Raw genomic sequence first — 24,700 nt, forward strand, 5'->3', positions numbered from 1 at the left:
TTTAACTTGCAATTTGAGCAAATGAACATATGTTTGTTAATGATATGTGCATTAATTAACATTTGCATGTAATTTGTTGCATTTAAACGCATAAAAAATAGTAAATTAAATAGTTCTCGCAGTTCTCACATTTTTAGTGGTTCTCGTTTGAACCTGACCCCATATATATATATATATATATATATATATATATATATATATATATATATATATATATATATATATATATATATATATATATATATATATATATATATAAATCAATTGTTCGTGAATTGTCGGGAATCGTCAAAGGTTAACTGAATTCATGTAAATAGTTCAAAAATTTTTGAGACTCAACATTACATACTTTGCTTAATCGTGTCGGAATCATATAAGATTAAGTTTAAATTTGGTCGAAAATTTCCGGGTCGTCACATCATACATATGATTAACTACTAGGTTCTTGTGTGTCATCATCAAAACAAGGTGATTAACTTTTGAATATTATGAGTTGAATCTTAACCAACATAACGGAAAATGTTTTTCCAAAAGAAAACGTTTCAAAACGATAGCAAAGAGGCTCTAAATTATAAAGCGTGGAAAACCGAACCTTAATCTACCAAGATAATAAATAACCTTTTTAATCAACAATAGATTAGGGACTAAATAAAAATTTAATTTTAAATGTTCAAAAAGAATAACCAACAATAGATTAGGGAAACCATCCAGGCCTAGCCTGGGTGGCCACCAGCACTTTCAGTGAAGGGAAGGTCTTGAGTTCAATCCTAAGGGGTGCCCGCATTTAATGACCAAACTGGAGAATGCCTTACCTGGTAGCGGTGGAGGGCTGGCTTGCCGTTTACCCGGGGTTTACCTGCGGTGGGGGGCCAATGTGCTCTGGCCCATAGTGGGGTTCCTCGTTAAAAAAAAAAAAAAAAAAAAAAAAATAGATTAGGGACAAAATAAATACTAGTAGTATATATCTGTGCTCGGATAAATTAACTCCGAACCCTAAATTTTGAATTCAGAGAACCCTAGAACTGCGAAGAACACGATCACAATGGCGGCAAAGAAATCCAGCAACGAAGGTGTACTATCTCGATTTTCATCATCAATATCTGAATCTCCAATCGTCTACAGAGGCAAACTTGCTGCTTCCGATGCAGGTTTCGTCGCCAAAAAGCTTCTCAAAAGCACCGGCAAGGCGGCGTGGATAGCCGGAACCACCTTTTTAATCCTCGTTGTTCCGCTCATCATTGAGATGGACCGAGAGGCTCAATTTAATGAGCTCGAGCTACAACAGGCTAGTTTGCTCGGTACTCCACCTGCTGCTCCGATCAAGTGACTGTATTTTGCCCTGATTTATATTGTTTGTTTTTCTGTGTTTGATTAGGGTTTTGAATTATATTTTTTTATGGATGTTTGACCTATATGAGTATTGTGATGGATGAATTTTATAAATACAAGTGTAGCATGTCTCATTTGTTTTCTGTTACATCTATTGCATAATAAAGTATGTGTAATTTATTGTTTTAAATCCAAATTCAAAGCTTTGGTGCCTTTGAAAGGGGCTTGCTTGATATCACAAATTAATGTGATTTGTTGCAGTTAATTTATTGGGGTTTATGGTTATTTGTGATATTTTTTTGAATAAAAGCTACAACAATGGATTAATCCACTTGGATTTGAGAGGTAGATTGTCAGGGAAAAGTGGATAAAGACGTTAATGTATTGCGTTTAAATTCAAAGAATGTATATATGAAGCTACATTATTTCAGCAGTAGCAGGAATATGTTACATTCATGTCTCTAGAAGGGATATGTTCTTTTGTCCCCATGAACACCATCCTTACAACTATCTGGTTCATTATTGCTATGTGAAATAAATGTTGCAAGTTATTTTTTTGTATAGGAGTTTGAAATAGAACTTTCTTGTATCCTATTTTAAGTTTGAGAATGTAATGTTTTGTAATTACAAGCTTATCTAATTAGCACATGTGTATTTATGTGTCTGTTAGCAATCTGTTACTTGATCTTTTTTGCATCTGGGTGATAGTAGTATGTTGATATTTTGGGTTAAATGATATTGGCCAAGATATTGCAAGGGTAATATTGACAAGTTTGAATATGCGATTCATATCAATCCATTTTTTTTTTTGTACATCCTTCCATATCTTTTGGAAAGTGTATGATGTCATGAGGCTAACCCACAGAAGCTCTCCCTCTAGACTCCTAGAGGCGGCACACTGGGCCGTTGGGTATTGGTTAAAAAGAGTCCGTGTCAAGTTGTGTAGTGGTCAATATGGGTTCATGTCTAATTGGGTAACTTTTGGTACAAATTGGGTTCGAGTCTCGCTCTGCCCATCCTATTAGCCCATCCTATTAATCAATCTGACTTGCCTTTAAAAAACAATTTGGGACTTTCTGACACTTTTTGGTATTAAAGTTTGGTGTGTCAAATGATTGCAGCCAATTTATTGGTTCTATAGTAATCCAGATCTTTAACTTGGTGCTCGCAGCTCAGTAAGTTGTTCTTCATTTGAGAATTATATTGGCTTCCAAATTCCTCTGCCCATTCCTTTCTTTCTGCCATGATACCTTTCATGACCATTAGTCCATTCTTAGCTTGCTTAAAGAATAAATGCAAAAAGGCGAGGACACTTATGCAATGAAGTGCTTCAATACTAATATTAACTAGTTAAATACTACTCTTATGTAAAATTGCATTTGCTTTTTAGCTGTATTATTATGAGTAGGAACTACTAGGAAGGGGACTACGATATTCACTTTCTGGTATTTATTTTGACAAACTATTTGAGTGATTCAGGTAATATGTCTTTCCATTTGTTAAATGTAGCATCTGTAGCTCTGTACCATATGCGTAAATTTACTTTCTTGCTGGTACTTGTTAGTGGCCAGATCACTAGGTTGATAAAGATTGATATACAGTACTCAAAGTGAAGAAGACTTGTTACACAAAGGTTCCCTAGCTTTATGAAAGGTGGGTTGGCCTAGAAATAAAAAAAATTATAATACTAAATCATTTCATACTATCTAAATGTCACGATCATATCAAAGTTGTAGTGGTAAATGGTAATATCACTAGATAGAGTGGAGTTGTCAATTCCATTTTAAGTACGAAAATTGTGGACTTTAGTTTTACTACATATCATTACTCAAGTGTCAAACAGATGAAAGAAGAAATAGCTACATATCAACAAAGGTACTCGTATTAAAAAGAATAAGAATTTGGTATGCTTTCACATTATTTTTTGGACCTTGGCCCAAACCAGAACTGTCGTAGGATGATCAGTGCGTGATTCCATCTAAAACCAAATTCGATACAATCTCTTATGCTAGAACCCGCATACTCAGAAGCAAAACAGTGGGTAGCTTTAGTGGCTTGTTTAGAGATTGCGCATTGCCGTGCTTTCTTTATTAAAGAAAGATTAATTATTGGTTAAGTTCTCTGTCTTCAAACAATGACGTTTCAAGTAAAATACTTAATATCCCACTAAATCGATATTTGTTTCTAAAATGCAAGAAAAAGAAATGCAGACAAGAAAAGCATATCCAAAAAGGACCCCACTGCTAATTTATAGAATGATAATAAAAAAATAAGACGCACAAACATAACAAACAGAAGGATGAAGTTCTTACTGTGAATTTCATGTTTAAGCTCACTCATCATCTTTCATTATGCAGAAAACATCGATAATAATGCATATACAAGAACAGCAATGTGAAAGCCTGATACGCGATTTATACACCAAAGTAACAAGATGTAAAGGTCTATGAGTTCTTTCTTAAATCCAAAAGAGAGAACAACAAACTCTAGATTTATATAAACTTTTCAACATTTGAATCCTCGACAAGCCATCAGCCACACAATGATGATAAAAATTGCAATGGCTCCTCCTACCATCAGCTTCATCTGAAGATTCTGCAACCACATCTTCCTTCTTAATTGCCTTCCTTGCCTTTGGAAACTATCAGCCTGCATTCAACACGTTTCATATAATTAAACATGCAAGGAGACCTGTGGATCGGTTGTCATCACTAAAAACCACAACTAGAAAAATAGTCTTTTTGTACCTGAAACTGAAGGTTTTCGGTTTTATCAACTAGTAATTCAATCTTCTCACCGCGATCCAAAACCTGCGTTGGAAATAAATAGTTATTCTATGATAATCGTAGATTGAGAAAGGGTCATACAGATGCTTAAAGAGGAAATCACTCTGTTGGATAAGCCAAGAACGTGAAATTATTTATTACTATAGCTACATATCTAAGGTCTACAACATTTAGGTCACCAGTCTTTAAATCACACTTATTAATGCAATCATCACAAAAAAACAAGTCTGATCATAGTATCCTCAAGAGTACACTAGATTTTAAATTGTCCATCAAGAAACAAGTCAACTGGGTATACATCTCTATATATGTGAAACGGCAAAAAATATAGAATACTTTCAAAAGACAAAGTTAGGTGAGGTGCTAGTTACAAACTGGAGAAGCTCAGCTTTGCACACAAAAAACTTTGAGATATGGATTTCAGTATGATTCACTTAGGGATGCAAATCTTTCTTTGTTCACACAATAAGAACGAATTCTCAATTGCTGGATACAGGACAACTAAAAGTTGACGTGGTGTCTTTATCAAATCTCCAAAATAGTAGTCTCTAAAGTTTTGGTTGGCATGGTTGAAGTCACCAAAAGGTGAAAAGTATCACTTCATAAGTTTGGTTGGAACCCTGAAGGTTTGTATAATGAAGTTCCAAAAATGATTCACATATTATTATTAAGTGTCAAATCCTACAAAACAAAATATAACAGCAGAAAAATGGAAAGCTAGAGCTTAGAGGTACTATTCTGCACAAGTGATGTTGAGTAACTTCAGTTTAAGGATTCACTATTTTCAATGTCTAGTAAAGTGACCAACCTTACAGTTTTGAATTTGGCTTAGAATAAGAGTTACATTATTACTTTTATTGGCTACAAATGGTTCTCTTATTCAATATTCAATGAAAGTGAGTGAGTGAAGATAGCTTTTCAATGTGAGTACAATGCCTAATTTATAAAGGCGTACAATAACACCATCATGAAAAAGGACAAGAAAACAATTAAATTTGACTATAAATATTTAACAATGCATGTATGGGTTGTCTTCTTTTCTCAGTAATGTTGATTCACTTACACTAAATGCAATCATTAATAATTTGGTTACTTATACAAGTCATTCCAAAATAATAATAAAAAGTTACCTTGTCAATGTTGTCCATCATAATCCCTTTCACCTCGGTTATTTGAGCCTTCAGTTTAGATAGCTTGCTCATTTCGTCTGGATGGTTTAAACAATACTCCATGTGCTCCTTTATCTTCGGTCTATTAAACAAAGAGAGAAATACAATAAAAACTTCAAATTCAGGATAATATAACCAAAGCTATAATAACCAATCTAAAATGAGATCAACGCACCCGAACTCCCTATCAAGATTATAAGCAATACTAAACCGATCTTCAAATAAATCATCATCACTGTCATCCGCAAGCGGGTGATCATCTCCGATACTCGCTCCATATCGCTTCTTAAAGTCATCCTTCACTCTCTCCAGAAACACAAATGGCACACTCCTTCCAGCCGATTCATCCGCAACAACTAGAAAAACTACATTGAATACATGACAACATCACTCATGTTACTAATCCTAAATTACACTAATTAAAATGATCATATATGAACAAATTCTCAATTACCAAAGCCAGTATCAAGCAAGAAGTTGAAGGTGTATCCATCACAAGAATACGTGTATCTAGTGCTACCAGAAGGTAACTTCTGTAAACACTGAACGGCAACCGTACTAACGTTTCCGGAGTACGCTGTGTGTTCTGCCAATACAACGGTTCCTTTGGCAACAAAGCTATAAATCAATCCTTTCTGACTCATTTTTTAATCGTTTCTCATTAAACTCGGAATAATTTCTGAAAATTAGAATGCACAAACCCTAAGTTTCTCAATCAATTTTACAAACAAGTAAAAAAAATATAAGACAAACAGATATCGAATCAAATCATACATCATATTAGAAATTTCAGTAATCAGTTCAACATGATTTACAGGATATAGATTAAGTAGATATATGACTGTAATTTAACCCTAATTATGTGATGAACTGTAATAATCGACATACTCGAAGCAATCAATTACACGATCTAATAGCTTCTGGAAAACAAATTAAAAGAATAGATAAAAGAATAAAAAAATATTGTTAAAAAGGATTAATAAAGAGATCGAATGATCGATAAAAGGATAACCTGGGAATGGGAGTTGGGGATTTGATGTTATCGTGGGGAATTGGTTTTGATTTTAATTCGTGGCACCAGTAACCAACAAGTCGACAAGTAAACGGAAGATACTTGTGAAGGAAGTATTTTTAAGGCGACTTAGAAAATTACTTTTTTTTTTTTTTTTTTTTTTTTTTTTTTTTTTTTTTATGTATCTATATTTTTATTTATTTATTTTTATTTTTCTATTTATTTATTTATTTATTTATTTTTTTAACTTATCTTTTAAAAAAAAAAAAAAAATTTCTTTTTAGCCGGAGGTCCTCACGGAAGCAATCTCTCTACCCTGGAGTAGAGAGGGGGATGAATTTCCCTTTCCTATGGGTGGAGAATTCCTTTTCTCGACTCGTGGTAAAGGAAACGACTTCTCTTCTAGTTTAGGGTAGAGGAAGGATTGTCTACATCTTACCTCCTCCATACCCCGCAGGCGCGGGATTGGGTTTTGTTGTTGTTGTTGTTGTTAGAAAATTACTTTTCAACCTCCAAGAATTATAGTTCTGTAATTTTTTTTTTTTTTTTTTTTTTTTTTTTTTTGGTAAAAACTTAATTTTATTAGTCAACAAAACCATACAAAAGGCGGGATATACACCTAACCACAATACAAAACAAAATTCCCAACCAATACAAAACACTAAAACACCTCACAACAATTCAAGAACACTTTAACAACTTCACATCCCACATTTTCTCAACTTGTAAGACAGCTTCTGAACTTTTGACTTTTAAAGTCAGCATTTTGATTCTGATGAAGCTTTGAATAACTTCAACCAACTCTTGAGCATTCCTTTTTTTTCCTTGGAAAATCCTGGTATTCCTTTCTTGCCACAAATAGTATACAGATGCAGCAATCACCCATCTAGTAGTAATACTCCATATTTGATTCTTATAAGGATAATTGGACATTGTCCCAACAATATTCTGCAGATCATTAGACAACCCTCTAAATAAAATCTTCTGCTTCATGCTCTCCCATACAACCTTAGAATAGGAACATTTAAAGAACAAATGGTCCACAGAGTCAGCAACCTGATTACATAAAGGACATTTATCACAAACATTAGGCATCCATTTCTGAATCCTCATTTGAGTAGATAATCTGTCCCATACTGCAAGCCATAGAATAAATGCATGCTTGGGAGTAATTTGATTAAACCACACTACATGAAACCATCTCTTAACAGGATAATTAGTTCTCAAATCCACCCAAGCTTGTTTTGTTGTGTGATCCAGTTTTTCTTACTTATTATTGACCCATACCACTGTGTCATCTTTATCATTTAGATATGGAATACTAATTTGGCCAAGAGCAGGAAACTTATTCAACCAACCATCAGGCCATCCATTACCATGAATATCCTGATATTGAGCAACAGTCAAGTCATCTTTCATCCTAGCTTCATATCTGTCCCTTCTAGAAATCAATTGATCTAGTGGCCCAACTTTGTTCCATTTATCAAACCAGAATGAAGTATTCAATCCATTACCAACCGCATGTAGCACATGACTTTTTATTCTATCTCTTAAGCTCAATAATTGTTTCCAATTCCAACTATCATTATATTCTTCATGAATATCCCATATGCTTCTGTTTTTTTAATTTCACAAGATTAACCCATTTATACCATAATGAATCTTTCCTGGCCACAATCTTCCACAATTGCTTCATAAGCAGCACCTCATTCCACTCTTTAATTGGTCTTAAGCCTAAACCTCCTTGATCTTTAGGAGTACACACCACAGACCATGCAATTTTAGCCTTGCCATTAACCTTATCCCCTTGACACCATAGAAAACTTTTCAACACTTTATCAATATCCTTAAGAACAGTGTCAGGTAACTTGAAAACTGAAGCCCAATATACATGCATTGAGCTTAGAACAGAGTTAATCAGTAAAAGTCTACCAGCATAAGAAAGTTTCCTATTTCTCCAATTATAAAGTTTTTCTTTTACTTTATCAATTAGACTTTTACAGTCTGCAACACTTAGCTTTTTAGCTAATAAAGGAATGCCTAAATACCTCATTGGGAGTTTGCCAACTGTGAAAGGCAATATATCCAGTATCTTTTGTCTCATTACAGGGTGAATGCTCCCAAAAAATATTGTGCTCTTGTTCAAATTTGGGTAAAGGCCTGACACTTGACTGAATTTATCTAGAGCATCTTTAACCACTTTCACTGACTTGTCATTTCCATTACACAGAACCAAGAGATCATCTGCAAAACTAACATGAGAAAGCATCATCTTTTTACACCCAAAATGAAACTGGAATTTTGGATTATCTTTTATTTGCTTGGCCATAATGAGATTGAACACCTCCATAACTAATGTGAACAAATAAGGAGAAAAGGGGTCTCCTTGCCTCAATCCCCTACCACCTTTAAAGTAACCATTTATGCCACCATTAACACATACAGAGAATGCAGTAGTAGACACACACGTCATAATCCACTTAATCATTTTCCTATGGAATCCAAACTTCACCAAAATATCCTCAAGAAACTGCCAATTCACTGTATCATATGCTTTTTGGATGTCAATTTTCATTGCACATCTTTTTGCTCCATTAGCCCTATTATAACCCTTAAGCAATTCATGTGTAATCATAATGTTGTCCTGAATATTTCTCCCAGGAATAAATGCACTCTGATTACTACTCACCACCACATCAAGCCCAACTTTGATTCTATTTGTAAGGATTTTGCTAATGCACTTATAAAGCACATTGCAGCATGCAATGGGTCTAAAATCTGACACTTTATTTGGTGTAGGGATTTTAGGGATCGAAGCAATTAAAGTGGCATTTAGCTCTCCCAATAGTTTACCAGAAGAAAAAAAATTCCCTTACTGCAGCACACACTTCATTAACCACTATATTCCAGGCTTTTTTAAAAAAACAAGATGAAAATCCATCTGGGCCAGCTGCTTTATTGATATCAATATCAAATAAAACACTCTTTATTTCCTCATCTGTGACATCCTCTACCATTTTGTTAGCCAAATCAGCAGGTTATGACTTTGTGAATATGTTTTCCAATTCTTCAATAGGTCTAACAGGAACACTAACCCCTAAGAACTGTTGAAAGTGCCTTACACATTGCTCAGCTACATGTTCATCATAGTATCTCTGGCCACTTTCATCACAGATGCTATCAACTCTACTCTTTTGCTTCCTGCTCTTAAGAACACTGTGGAAAAACTTAGTATTCTTGTCACCATCCTTAAGCTAATCCATTTTAACTTTCTGTTGAAGCAACCTGAGTTCATCTATCTCTGCCTCTTCATATTCTTCCAATACTTTTGCAGCTTTACTCCTTAAAGTACCATCATAAGGATTTTTATCAATCAATGCCTGCACCTGTTGCAGCTCACCTTTTAACATTTCCACTTTTGTATGCAAATTGCCATTCTTCCAAATCAGCCTTTTCAACCCTCTTTTCAAATTTTTCAGTTTTTTAACAACTCTAAACATAGCATATCCATCAATCTCCTTTTGCCATTCCTCCTTAACTGTATCCAAAAAGCCATCTTTGTATGCAACATAATTCATGAATCTAAATGCTTTTTTAGGGCTATTGACACCATTCATAACTCCCATCACAGCAGGACTGTGATCAGAAATAAGATATGGAAGAAATCTACCATAAGCTTGTGGAAATGTACTCAAAAACTTTTCACTGACTAGAATTCTATCCAATTTCTTAAGCACACCACACTTTGGATTTCTAAGTGATATAGTCCATGTATAATGGAACGCGGTACTACCAATATCATCAACTTCCAATTTATCAACACAATCATTAAATTCATTCATCTCTTCAGTTAGAAATGAACCACCTGCACTATGCTCATCCAACCTTCCAGTTACATTAAAATCACCAATAATAACCCAAGGCTTATCTTTAGTAATAAAACCTTGCTTCTATAGCTCTCTCCATAATTTTCTCCTTTCTCTTCCATTATTGCTCCCATACACAAAGCTGCCATAGAAACTAGTTTGCAAATCTCTTAATTCAATCAAACAGAATAAGACCTGTTTATCTTCATGAATAGGAATCACTCTAACAAAATTGTTATCCCATCCAATTACAATTCTACAACTATTAGAGCTGTATTTAATGTTGGAAATCCACTCTCAATTACTAAATACATTCTTACATGCTTTATCAATGGACTTAACTTTAAGATGTGTCTCTATAACAGCACACAACCTTAATTTTTCCTCCATAATAAACTTTCTTAATTCATCTTGCTTATTCTCTGTACACAAACCTCTTATATTCCATCCTGTTATTTTATACTCCATTAAATTGAGCAGACCAACACCTCAAAGTAACACATTTGGGTCCCCTGTACCCAATTCATTATCCCCTACATGACAGGAATTCACCTCAATATATACATCTTCCTCATCCACCATATCAACACTTGCATTCCTTTGCTTACCTTTAATAATATTCCACTGAATTTCAAAGTATTTCACCATGTCATAATCCCATTTTTTGAGCACCTCCTCTGTTGGTTTGACCCTTTTCTCCAGATATTTATCAACAATCAATCTGTTATCAACCATCAGGTCATTCAATTGCTCATCTTCATCAGATAAGACTGCATATTTGTTAGCACTTCTAGTGAACTCTTTGGCATTTTGATCATTCAACTTCCATTGCTTCCCTGAAATACTTTCTTTTTCTTTATTCCCAACAACAATGTTATTCTGCTGCCCTACCTTTTTACTACCATTCTTTTTGTGCTTGACTTCCTCAAAACCATCTCCATCCACCCTAATCTTAGTATTCTTCTTTTCAAGCTCCTGTGTTGTCCTTGGCCTCACTTTGCATTCTTCATGACTATGTCTAAACACTGCACAGTGAGTGCACATCTTTGGTTTCCAGGAATAATCCACATTAACCTTTTTAGTCATAGTCACAGCATGCACATTATTCTTATATTGCACATCAATCATATCAACAAATCCTTTTGCAGCTTCTATTTCCACAAGTACTCTTGCATAACCTGCTCTTCCCTTACCTTCATGGCATATTGTTGCTGTTGTGTTATCCATGACAATAGGCTTCCCAAGTCTGCTAGCAAGAGTACTTATTCCTTTACTACTCCAAGCTTCTAAAGGAACATTTGTCATTTTTACTCAAACTGGAAGCTTACTTGGATCCACTTTTTCCACTACCATTTCAGGATTCCATTTGCTTACAATGAGCGGTTTCTTATTGACCATCCAAGGGCTTTGGTCAATCACTTTGTTCATCCCATCTTCATCATCAAATTTGAAGTAACAAATCTGATTACTGTCCATAATAACATCTTTTAGGCCAAATCTGTTCTACATTCTCCTTAAGTGATAATTCATCACACCATAGGTCATATTGACCCCCACAAAGTAACTACAAGTCGTTGTACTCCATTTTTTACAACCTTCAATCACTAAATCCTCCTCAAATATCACAAATTCATTTCCATCCTCATCTAAAGTGGTTGGAATATATTCAAGTTTCCTATTACCATCCTTATTATCCTTAACAGCAGCAGCATAAGAAGCATGTTTAACATTCACAGTTACATTCTCCTTATGTACAAAATTATCATTCACTGTATCCTTATTAACACTATCAACACTTTCATGATCCATCCTAATCCATCTGGACGAATACATTACATTTGGTTACATCGCGAGGTACTTGACCTCTATATGATACATTTTACAAACATTGCATTCATTTTTGAAAGACAAACTTTCTTTACATCGAAAGTTGATGGCATGCATACCATTTCATAATATATCCAACTATAATTGACTTAATAATAATCTTGATGAACTCAAAGACTCGAATGCAACGTATTTTGAAATGTGGCATGAATGACTCCAAGTAATATCTCTAAAATGAGCAAATGCACATCGGAAGATTTCTTTCATACCTGAGAATAAACATGCTTTCAAGTGTCAACCAAAAGGTTGGTGAATTCATAGGTTTATCGTAAACAATAAAATTCATCATTTTGATAGACCACAAGATTTAAATACAGTACACCTATCTCGTGTACGAAACCATATTTCATAATGCTTAGCAGAGTAGGTTCGTATCCTTTTCTCCCCCCGTAGGTTGCCTCGTGATTTTTAATAATTGTACACATATCTCGTGCACAAAAACTAATACACATAATCTGTGTATAAAAGTCATTCATACAAACTACAAACACCTGGTAATCGACCTTAACAAAATGCATCTAGAATATCCCCCGCATACCGGCATTCCGCACGGTCATGCAAAAAGCATACAAACAGGACACTCTTTTAAATATGATGGTTGTGTACACCTCACAAACAGATCATATATTTTGAAGCTGGCGGTTGTATATCTATTTCGAAGTACTAAAGCAGTTCAAATTCTCTGACTGGGGCTTGTTAGTGCCCATAGATCTATCTTTAGGATTCGCGTCAATTTGGGGCTCGGTTCCCAAATTCTCAGATTACCAGGCTATAAGGAGTGATATCCGGTGTACTCATAACTCATTCGTAGAATATTTTTAAGTACTTGTGTCTATTTCGTCAAACATTTATAAAAGTTGCGCATGTATTCTCAGTCCCAAAAATATATTGTAAAAACATTTAAAAAGGGAGTAATGAAACTCACTATATTGTATTTTGTAGTAAAAATACATACGAAGACATTGAACAATGCAGGATTGGCCTCGAATTTACGAACCTATATCATTCATATATATATTAATACATATACTTGTAGTCGAACAATTATTATTATTAGTGATATAACTTTTATATTAATAACTTATATATTTCATTATTACTATATATTCATTTTATAAATAAAAATATAATTTTTGTTATTTTATATGTATTAAATATCTTTTATATATATATATATATATATATATATATATATATATATATATATATATCATTTGTTTGTTAAAATAGTAATTACAACAATACTAGAATAATATTAATAGTGATTAAAATAGTAATAATTATAATACGAGTATTAATAATAATGATAATAGTATTAATGATCCTATTAATGATAATATTAATAATAATACCTATGTTACTCATAATAATTCTAATATTTATTAAATGATACTAATTTTTAATAATCATATTATAAATAATGATATGGATAATAATTAATAATACCGTAATACTAATCATTAATAATAATAATAATAATAACAATAATACTAAATAATACTTGATTTTGATAATAATGCTAACAATAACAATATTAGTAATAAGTATAATTACTAAGATTTTAATAATAATAATTATATTAACAATATTCATAATCATAATAATAATGATAAATGATTACTACTACTTAATAATAATAATAATAATAATAATAATAATAATAATAATAATAATAATAATAATGATGATGATGATGATGATGATGATGATGATGATGATGATGATGATAATAATAATAATAATAATAATAATAATAATAATAATAATAATAATAATAATAATAATAATAATAATAATAATAATAATAATAATAATAAAGATATTAAACTACCTCATAAAGCTTCTTAAAAAAAAATGGCAGCTACCAGACTCGAACCTGAATCCATTGCATACCCGTCACCACCCCAAACCAACTGAGCTAATCTAATTATCTGTTTTTATTCCTTTATTAATTCATTTAACCCATATTTAATTCTCTTCTTCTTCTTCTTCCAGAAACCAGACGACCAAGGTTTAAATACTAATCATAGTGATTAATACCAGGCTTGAATTATGTTGTAAATTAGATACCTAAATGACCTGTAATTATAGTTGGTATTAACAGATAACAAAAAAAAAAAAAAAAACAGACCTGTAAATACGTTTATAATCTCATATTTGATTTTCAAAATTAAGAGTGTTTTAGACAAAGTTCACAACACGAATTGTGTTTCAAATCACTCCCAAAAACTTTCTCAATTGTCAATTTCATCTGAAACATTGAAACAAGAACGAATTTCACGAAGAACAAACTTTGACTTTTTGAAAAATTTAATTTGACTTGAGAATTAGGACTCGATACTAAAAATTGGCGAATGAAACCTTCCAGATAGTTTAAATGATGGATTTCTAACAAATCCACATTATTAGATTTTTAAAATTCAGTTGAATTTGAGATTTGGGAAAAAAGTTTCAAGAACAGAGGTAGTCGACGTGTTCTTGGTATTTTTCTGCCTAAATTCAATAATCAAAAGCTGTTAATTGTATTGTGTAATTGATATAGGTAGTGTTAGGTCGAATGGGTTACTTATCAACTGAATTTAGTCGATTACTATACACATTGTAATCGACAAGAATTATACAGGAAGCAGAATAAAAAAATTAATAAAAATATAAAGTTTGATCGTGAATACTAACTGAATCTTGGAGTGTTCAGTTGATTGAATTAGTGATTGGTACGAATTCTAAAAAGCAAAAATAGTGCGACAATTACAGGAAACAAATTTTGATTCCTAGTCTTTGTATATATGGTTTTTATAAATAAATAATATTAATAATAATTTTAAATAATAATACTACTGAAATATTATTAATAATATTATATTAATACAGAATTTTAATAATTATCTTAATAATAATATTTAGGATAATAATATAGTACTAATAGTTATAATAATGTTTATAATGATATTATAAATAATGATATTATTAAATTGTATTATTTTTATAATGATAATATATATAAAAAAATGATTCTTAATGATAATAATAATAATAACAAGTTCAATGTTTCAATTTTTGTATATATATATATATATATATATATATATATATATATATATATATATATATATATATATATATATATATATATATATATATATTATAATAATATTACTAATACAATTAATAATATTAATAATAAAAATAGAGATAATAATAGTAACATTTATATAACACTTTATTTAAATTTGTATTATAGTTAATTTATTAAAAGTACATAAGTCCTTTTTAATATTTATATAACATATTTTAATATTTATATATTTATACATATTATAACATACTTACAATATTAATTATAGAAGTCATATGTATATAGATTACATTTAAATTGCACATAATTATTTTGTACCTTATTTTACATATTTGATTTTATTGTTTAAATTATATTTTATTACTTTCAATTATTATCTATATATATATTTACATTTATTTTTATTTACAACAATGGTTCGCGAATCGTCGGGAATAGTCAAAGGTATAAATGAATCTATGTAAACTGTTCAACATTTTTGAGACTCAACTTTACAGACTTTGCTTATTGTGTCGAATTCATGTGAAGATCAAGTTTAAATTTGGTTGAAAATTTCCGGGTCGTCACAGTACCTACCCGTTAAAGAAATTTCGTCCCGAAATTTGATTGGGATGGTCATGGATGACAATAAATATGTTTTCATGACGCATACGAGCTAGGATTTAGAGTTTTTATCATCAGTGAGTAGTATGGATAAAACAATTCATTTATGTGAAGATTATGAGTGAAGCTATCGCAAAAGAGTGCGTTAATTAAATGCAGGTTTGACTTAACCGGTGACGTAGTCACGGTTGATTTCCGGATTTAAAGGGATTTAGAGGAAATCTTTGTAATAAGATTTGGTTCTCTGGTAATTAAGGAGATTAGAATCCTCTTTAATTAAATGCGGTCATCTGCCTCGATTGCTCTGTTGGATACATCCATTTAAATTTACCTCTACCATTGCATTATCTTCATCACTTCTATATTTTTCTTTCCTTGATTTTAAGTACAGCAAGTTATAGTCCAGAATTCATAGGTATGGAGTTTCGAATGATCATGGTTAATGTTCTGAGATATAAATTGTAATAGCACGATCTTGATTGGTTAAATTACCAGAATTCAAGAGAAAAGATAGAACTATTAAGAAAATATGTTCTTGATGTGTTTATAGATTAAATAGAATGTAAGAGTCGTATAACATGGCACGTGATGATGTTATAGTCTGTGAATCATCATATTTCATTAGAAACTCAACATGACTTACTATAATATAATCACGTTGATCAAGTGTCATTATATTATACTAACTCATGCTTCAGTTACCAACATTACTTCAAAAACATTCATAATTTAAACTCGAAGTTTTATAGAATATAGAAACTAACAGTTTTCTCTATGATGTATACAGATAAGGGATAAATGATTTCAGATAAGAATAGTTATGAAAATATCTTCAGAAATATCGAGGATATTTATAATGAAAGATACGATGATATCTTAGAATTTCTGATTTCAAGAATGAGGAGGAAGTTTTGTCCGTAAAGGTGAAGAGTCAGGAGCAAGGTATTCGTTAATGACTTCAGCAGATACTGAATCATTTGGATTCTTTGAAGGCAGGTTTAGTCTTTGTGATTTGTCCACAGCCTCCTTCATGGTTTGCTCAATTCGTTTTCCAATTCCAAACCTTCTCTTTTTCTGAGCTTTGCCAACACATTATTCTTTATCATCAAACTTCTGACTGTTAAAGTCGTTTACAGTTTTTGTTGCTTCATTCAGCTTTTTTTTTCTTTCAAAATTCAGAGTATTGATTCACAGACTGGGTGCTTTTCAGAATTTCAAAATGGAAGGTCATAATTCTAAGAGATAAAGGTTATATGTATACATATAACTGTTGATGTAGACATGCTGTGAGATTCGAAATACTGATTGCTGATTCCCAGTAATTGATGTGGAAATTGACGTTATAAGATGTGGATGAGTATATGAATAGGTTTCCGATAAATGTAATGATTTTTCGGAAAGTCAAAGATCGAAAAAGTTATTTAAAAGTTTACTGCTGATGTGGTGGAATATAAAAGATTCCCCGGTAACGAAGGCGAAAAGACAACGTATATATCAAGGTTATAATAGGGTTGTTTTGAACGAAAGGTCGAAGTTGACTTGCTGGAGCTGTGATAAAATTGGCTAATTTGAAAAAGAATTGCAATGTTACTTTCGGTAATAACAATGCCAAAGGAGTTAGCACATATACGTGTTAATGTTTACTCAGTTTCCAATTATTTTCAGGTGCATAACTATATGCATCAATCTTTTCTTCCGTAGATGAAGTGCGGTTGGTTCATTCTCCCGATTGAGATGTTTTCAAGAATCATGCAAGATTTGAAAGCAGATTGTAATCGTCAAGATACAAATGAGGTTTAAGATGAAATCAAGTGGCGAACTTGAAGAATTGTTTAGTTTCATATGTTATAATCAATATTTTAATTCATCTTTAATTGTCCAATGTTGGTAGTCCACAGTTAGTAATTTAATAATTCATATATAATATTCGAATTAATTAATACGTATCGTGACCTATTGTATACATGTCTCAGACTCGATCACAACTCAAGGTATATATATTATTTTAGAATCAACCTCAACCCTGTATAGCTAACTCAAGCATTACTGCATATAGAGTGTCTATGGTTATTCCAAATAATATATGTAGATGCGTCGATATGATATGTCAAAACCTTGTATACGTGTCCCGATATTTAAAATGCGTAAATAACAGTATTTAAATGACGATAAATAAGGTGCGTAAAATAAATAACAGAAATTAAAGGACGATAAATAAAATTGCGAGAATTAAAATTGCGATAAATAAAATGTAATAAGGAATTAACAGTTAGCTAGGAACAGTTAGCTAGGATTTTGTTAGCGTGGATTCTTAACAAAATTTCTCATAGTTAATTTGTTTGTTTCTAACAAGTTTTATTTTGTCCAATGTTTTCTTCATTATGCCACTTGTTGGATTCTGATAAGTAAAAATCCAAATATGAAATTGAATAAAAATGGTTATTCTGTGGTGAACGAATACGTATATATGTGGATGTAAGTAGGATAGTAAATGACTGTTGAATCAGATTCGAAGAATATATAGTGTAACTTATTAATGTGAAATCTAAATATTCCTCGGGTATTACCTACCCGTTAAAATATTTTCATCATTAACATTTTGTACAAAAGAATTTTTAATTACAATCTTTATGAAAACATATATACATATATTTTTTCTTCAGATGTAATCATGGATTTAATGAGTCAATATGATATTAATCTCATTTGCTTTTCGATTTGAGCTAGAATAAATAATCTCTAAAACTTTTAGAAACCACATATTCTTCGCAGAATATTTCTTCAATGAAGGTATGGATCAATACTTCATCGTTCATTGTTGTTGTTACTCCTTGGTATCTATGGTGCGTATGATGTTGATGTTCGTGGGACTGATTATGAAATTGAGGTTTGCGGTGCGTATGTGGTTGTTATGGATGGTGGTACTGGTTATGCTGCTGATGCTCGTAGATATTGCACCATATTCTCCAGAGTCATTATTCGAGCGCGAAGCTCGTTGACTTCTTCTATTACACCGGTATGATTATCGGTTCGGATGAGCGGATGAATAAGATCTAGAATTCGAGATACTATGTGATCGTGACGAGATACTCTGGAAATGAGAGAGAAAATGGTATTACGAACAGGTTCGCCGGTAAGTGCTTCAGGTTCCTCGCTAAGGGGTGAATTCGGTTGGTGGAAAGGATCACCTTCTTCTTTCCTCCATTGATTAAGTCGACTACGAACACATCCCTAATTCATCCAGAATAGTTGATGACTAATTGGTTGATCCATTCCGGTTACACTGTTTTCGGAGCTCGAGTGGAAATCCATATTGGAATAACTGTCGGAAGCCGAGGAGCTTGAGCTGGTTGCGAGTTCCATATTGTAAGGTTAGATAAAGGGTTTTTGATATGAAATAATTTTCAGATATCGAATGATATTCTGATTATATAGAATATCTTATATATGGTACAGGAGATCCCGTAGATTATGGAGGGATTTACAGAATATGTCAGGCAAGGTTTACAGTAACAGATACGCTAAGATATGAATTTTTTCTATACACTATTTATGCAATCAATGCTGTAAGATGTGTCTAGACTAAGAATGATAAGCATGTAATTTTCGACAAGAAAATGATAAGCAAAACTTTTTGACATGCAAACCAGGTTCAAGTCCAGACTTTTTAATGTATCCTAATAACTACTAGGCCGAAGTCCAGACTCATTAATGTATCCTAACAACTACTAGTTAGATACACTAATGCAAGACCTGGTTCGCTACGACCACCGCTCTGATACCAACTTTCATGACCCGTCCTAATCCATCTGGACGAATACATTACATTTGGTTACATCGCGAGGTACCTGACCTCTATATGATACATTTTACAAACATTGCATTCGTTTTTGAAAAAACTTTCTTCACATCGAAAGTTGACGGCATGCATACCATTTCATAATATATCCAACTATAATTGACTTAATAATAATCTTGATGAACTCAACGACTCGAATGCAATGTCTTTTGAAATATGGCATGAATGACTCCAAGTAATATCTCTAAAATGAGCAAATGCACAGCAGAAGATTTCTTTCATACCTGAGAATAAACATGCTTTCAAGTGTCAATCAAAAAGTTAGTGAGTTCAAAGGTTTATCGTAAACAATAAAATTCATCATTTTGATAGACCACAAGATTTAAATACAGTACACCTATCTCGTGTACGAAACCATATTTCATAATGCTTAGCAGAGTAGGTTCGTATCCTTTTCTCCCCCCGTAGGTTGCCTCGCGATTTTTAATAATTGTACACATATCTCGTGCACAAAAACTAATACACATAATCTGTGTATAAAAGTCATTCATACAAACTACAAACACCTGGTAATCGACCTTAACAAAATGCATCTAGAATATCCCCCGCATACCGGCATTCCGCACGGTCATGCAAAAAGCATACAAACAGGACACTCTTTTAAATATGATGGTTGTGTACACCTCACAAACAGATCATATATTTTGAAGCTGGCGGTTGTATATCTATTTCGAAGTACTAAAGCAGTTCAAATTCTCTGACTGGGGCTTGTTAGTGCCCATAGATCTATCTTTAGGATTCGCGTCAATTTGGGGCTCGGTTCCCAAATTCTCAGATTACCAGGCTATAAGGAGTGATATCCGGTGTACTCATAACTCATTCGTAGAATATTTTTAAGTACTTGTGTCTATTTCGTCAAACATTTATAAAAGTTGCGCATGTATTCTCAGTCCCAAAAATATATTGTAAAAACATTTAAAAAACTCACTATAATTTATTTTGTAGTAAAAATACATACGATGACATTGAACAATGCAGGGTTGGCCTCGGATTCACGAACCTATATATATATATATATATATATATATATATATATATATATATATATATATATATATATATATTAATACATATACTTGTAGTCGAACAATTATTATTATTAGTGATATAACTTTTATATTAATAACTTATATATTTCATTATTACGATATATTCATTTTATAAATAAAAATATAATTTTTGTTATGTTATATGTATTAAATATTATATATATATATATATATATATATATATATATATATATATATATATATATATATATATATATATATATATATATATATATATATATATATATATTTCATTTGTTTGTTAAAATAGTAATTATAATAATACTAGAATAATATTAATAGTGATTAAAATAGTAATAATTATAATACTAGTATTAATAATAATGAAAATAGTATTAATGATCCTATTAATGATAATATTAATAATAATACCTATGTTACTCATAATAATTCTAATATTTATTAAATGATACTAATTTTTTAATAATCATATTATAAATAATGATATTGATAATAATTAATAATACCGTAATACTAATCATTAATAATAATAATAATAATAATAATAATAATAACAATAATACTAAATAATACCTAATTTTGATAATAATGCTAACAATAACAATATTAGTAATAAGTATAATTACTAAGATTTTAATAATAATAATTATATTAACAATATTCATAATCATAATAATAATGATAAATGATAACTACTACTTAATAATAATAATAATAATGATGATGATAATAATAATAATAATAATAATAATAATAATAATAATAATAATAATAATAATAATAATAATAATAATAAAGATATTAAACTACCTCATAAAGCTTCTTCAAAAAAAAAAAAGGCAGCTACCAGACTCAAACCTGAATCCATTGCATACCCGTCACCACCCCAAACCAACTGAGCTAATCTAATTATCTGTTTTTATTCCTTTATTATTTCATTTAACCCATATTTAATTATCTTCTTCTTCTTCCAGAAATCAGACGACCAAGGTTTAAATACTAATCATAGTGATTAATACCAGGCTTGAATTATGTTGTAAATTAGATACCTAAATGACCTGTAATTATAGTTGGTATTAACAGATAACAAAAAAAAAAAAAAAAAAAGACCTGTAAATACGTTTATAATCTCATATTTGATTTTTGAAATTAAGAGTGTTTTAGACAAAGTTCACAACACGAATTGTGTTTCAAATCACTCCCAAAAACATTCTCAATTGTCAATTTCATCTGAAACATTGAAACAAGAATGAATTTCGCGAAGAACAATACTTTGACTTTTTGAAAAATTTAATTTGACTTGAGAATTAGGACTCGATACTAAAAATTGGCGATTGAAACCTTCCAGATAGTTTAAATGATGGATTTCTAACAAATCCACATTATTAGATTTTTAAAATTCAGTTGAATTCGAGATTTGGGAAAAAAGTTTCAAGAACAGAGGTAGTCGACGTGTTCTTGGTATTTTTCTGCTTAAATTCAATAATTAAAAGCTGTTAATTGTATTGTGTAATTGATATAGGCAGTGTTAGGTCGAATGGGTTACTTATCAACTAAATTTAGTCGATTACTATACACATTGTAGTCGACAAGAATTATACAGGAAGCAGAATAAAAAAATAATAAAAATATAAAGTTTGATCGTGAATGCTAACCGAATCTTGGAGTGTTCTGTTGATTGAATTAGTGATTGGTACGAATTCTAAAAAGCAAAAATAGTGCGACAATTACATGAAACAGATTTTGATTCCTAGTCTTTGTATATATGGTTTTTATAAATAAATAATATTAATAATAATTTTAAATAATAATACTACTGAAATATTATTAATAATATTATATTAATACAAAATTTTAATAATTATCTTAATAATAATATTTAAGATAATAATATAGTACTATTAGTTATAATAATGTTTATAATGATATTATAAATAATGATATTATTAAATTGTATTATTTTTATAATGATAATATATAAAAAAAATGATTCTTAATGATAATACTAATAATAACAAGTTAAATGTTTCAATTTTTGTATATATATATATATATATATATATATATATATATATATATATATATATATATATATATATATATATATTATAATATTATTATTATTACTAATACAATTAATAATATTAATAATAAAAATATAGATAATAATAGTAACATTTATATAACACTTTATTTAAATTTGTATTATAGTTAATTTATTAAAAGTACATAAGTCCTTTTTAATATTTATATAACATATTTTAATATTTATATATTTATACGTATTATAACATACTTACAATATTAATTATAGAAGTCATATGTATATAGATTACACTTAAATTGCACATAATTATTTTGTACCTTATTTTACATATTTGATTTTATTGTTTAAATTATATTTTATTACTTTCAATTATATATATATATATATATATATATATATATATATATATATATATATATTTACATTTATTTTTATTTACAACAATGGTTCGCGAATCGTCGGGAATAGTCAAAGGTATAAATGAATCTATGTAAACTGTTCAACATTTTTGAGACTCAACTTTAAAGACTTTGCTTATCGTGTCGAATTCATGTGAAGATCAAGTTTAAATTTAGTCGAAAATTTCCGGTTCGTCACAAACACTATGCATAAACACATCATTCACAGAATTATTCGGACTTACAGTACCAGGAGATTTGATACCTTCGACATTCGCCGAATTCACCTTCAATTCACCTTCCTTACTACCAGAATCAATTGGCTGTGCAATAACCTTCGTTCCTACTCCAATGGTGCTTTTGTTACACACTACTATTTTCAGTCACACACCACCAAATGCGGTTTAAAATGTTGTACAATACAGTGCTTTAGAATACATTTGGTGTTGCATGGCTAAATAATAGTTGTGTATGGATTATCACCCTTTTTAAACTTAGAGCGTGATACGTTGGTTCTTGTACTATTAACCGTTTTAATTTGTTCATCAAAAAACCATAATGAATAAGGGGACATCTGTAGACCGAGATGGATATGCTCTAACCGACTGCAGAAGCTCTTAACTCAAGTAGAATAAATTGAGTTGAAAGTATTGAATGGTTACAGTCTGCTACATAGCTCATACTTGAATATACATAGTTCATTGCTAATGGCATTTAGTGTTCATGCTACACCCAATTGTTATTCGGTTTGATCAATACAATACAGTGTTTGTTTGTTTGTTTGTCATTTGGACTATTTATATATCATCTCAGATACTTTTTAGATTTTTGTTGTTAGAACTTACTCAAGAGTGTCCAAAATTATTATAGGTAGCAAAACGGGTGGGGCGGGCTGGTTGGCTAAGTAATATAATTTAAATAAGATTACAAAAAATAGATTTTGTGGAACACATTTTTGATGGACTAACATGGGTACCTGATCCATTTTACCAAACGACTAATCTCAGGACAACCACTCACTCAGGATTCGAAACCTCTACAGTCACACCAGTCAGAGAATTTGGAAAACCAAATTGACTTGCTCTGAATCAATTGGGTCAATATTGCTATCTTTATTTCAGATCCTGAATTTAAAGACCTTAGTTATTGTTAACTAAACAAAGACCTTTTGTTTTTGTTCTTATTTAGCAGGGATATGCAAAATGGCACACAAAATTGTTAATAAAGGGTGATTGATACCAAAGAGCCAATGGCTTAGCGGTATCGAGATCACCCTTACAACCTTGAGGTTGAGGATTTGAGTCTTGCTTAGGACATTTCGTGGTGTAAATATCCGTGCTAGTATTATAGGTGGGTAAAAAAAAAGGGGTGATTGGTTTTTATAAAAATTGTTTTAAGTATTTTGTCACAAACTAATCATTAGTCTGCACAAAATGTTACCCCCTTAAGGTTTACAAAAGCAAGTGGTAATAACAAACTGAAAAAGTGTTGTTCTTAACGGTATTTTGTTAACATGTATATATATTCAACAGTCCACAATTTATTCGTTCATTCTTATGATATTACCAGACAAATGTAAATTTAAATAATTAATAAATTATCCTTTTTTGTTTACTTCTAACAAGGTCTGATCACTC

At 30.9% G+C, this 24,700-nt stretch overlaps 3 protein-coding genes across 3 annotated transcripts; 1 reads left to right on the forward strand and 2 right to left on the reverse strand.

The window, feature by feature from the left end:
- The first annotated feature begins 988 nt into the window (after window positions 1-988).
- On the forward strand, window positions 989-1,798 carry LOC139863196 (mitochondrial import receptor subunit TOM9-2-like). Its single transcript, XM_071851844.1, has one exon. It carries the CDS (start codon window positions 1,043-1,045, stop codon window positions 1,325-1,327), a length of 285 nt encoding a protein of 94 aa, XP_071707945.1. The 5' UTR covers window positions 989-1,042; the 3' UTR covers window positions 1,328-1,798.
- A 1,824-nt stretch (window positions 1,799-3,622) lies between these two features.
- LOC139861265 (vesicle-associated membrane protein 727-like) lies at window positions 3,623-5,930 on the reverse strand. Its single transcript, XM_071849599.1, has 5 exons — window positions 5,739-5,930; window positions 5,460-5,649; window positions 5,246-5,366; window positions 4,077-4,139; window positions 3,623-3,978 (listed from the first exon to the last, which is right to left on the reverse strand). Exons 1-5 carry the CDS (start codon window positions 5,926-5,928, stop codon window positions 3,835-3,837), a joined length of 708 nt encoding a protein of 235 aa, XP_071705700.1. The 5' UTR covers window positions 5,929-5,930; the 3' UTR covers window positions 3,623-3,834.
- A 3,404-nt stretch (window positions 5,931-9,334) lies between these two features.
- On the reverse strand, window positions 9,335-10,630 carry LOC139863377 (uncharacterized). The gene is made up of 4 exons (XM_071852015.1): window positions 10,536-10,630; window positions 10,299-10,433; window positions 9,582-10,181; window positions 9,335-9,497 (listed from the first exon to the last, which is right to left on the reverse strand). The coding sequence occupies exons 1-4, from the start codon at window positions 10,628-10,630 to the stop codon at window positions 9,335-9,337; spliced, it is 993 nt and encodes a 330-aa protein (XP_071708116.1).
- Between the last annotated feature and the right edge of the window lie 14,070 nt (window positions 10,631-24,700).

Source organism: Rutidosis leptorrhynchoides, chromosome 8, assembly GCF_046630445.1.
Source record: "Rutidosis leptorrhynchoides isolate AG116_Rl617_1_P2 chromosome 8, CSIRO_AGI_Rlap_v1, whole genome shotgun sequence".
NCBI lineage: Eukaryota > Viridiplantae > Streptophyta > Magnoliopsida > Asterales > Asteraceae > Rutidosis > Rutidosis leptorrhynchoides.

Coding starts and splice junctions, on each gene's coding strand:
- LOC139863196 (XM_071851844.1), top strand. CDS start 1,043: ATGGCGGCAAAGAAATCCAGCAACGAAGGTGTACTATCTCGATTTTCA.
- LOC139861265 (XM_071849599.1), bottom strand. CDS start 5,928: ATGAGTCAGAAAGGATTGATTTATAGCTTTGTTGCCAAAGGAACCGTT. Junction 5,367..5,459: donor AATCTTGATAGGGAGTTCGG/GTGCGTTGATCT, acceptor TTTGTTTAATAG/ACCGAAGATAAAGGAGCACA. Junction 4,140..5,245: donor TGATGGACAACATTGACAAG/GTAACTTTTTAT, acceptor TTTCCAACGCAG/GTTTTGGATCGCGGTGAGAA.
- LOC139863377 (XM_071852015.1), bottom strand. CDS start 10,630: ATGGAGTATAAAATAACAGGATGGAATATAAGAGGTTTGTGTACAGAG. Junction 10,182..10,298: donor AGTTTCTATGGCAGCTTTGT/GTATGGGAGCAA, acceptor TGTAACTGGAAG/GTTGGATGAGCATAGTGCAG. Junction 9,498..9,581: donor GCAGAGATAGATGAACTCAG/GTTGCTTCAACA, acceptor TCTTAAGAGCAG/GAAGCAAAAGAGTAGAGTTG.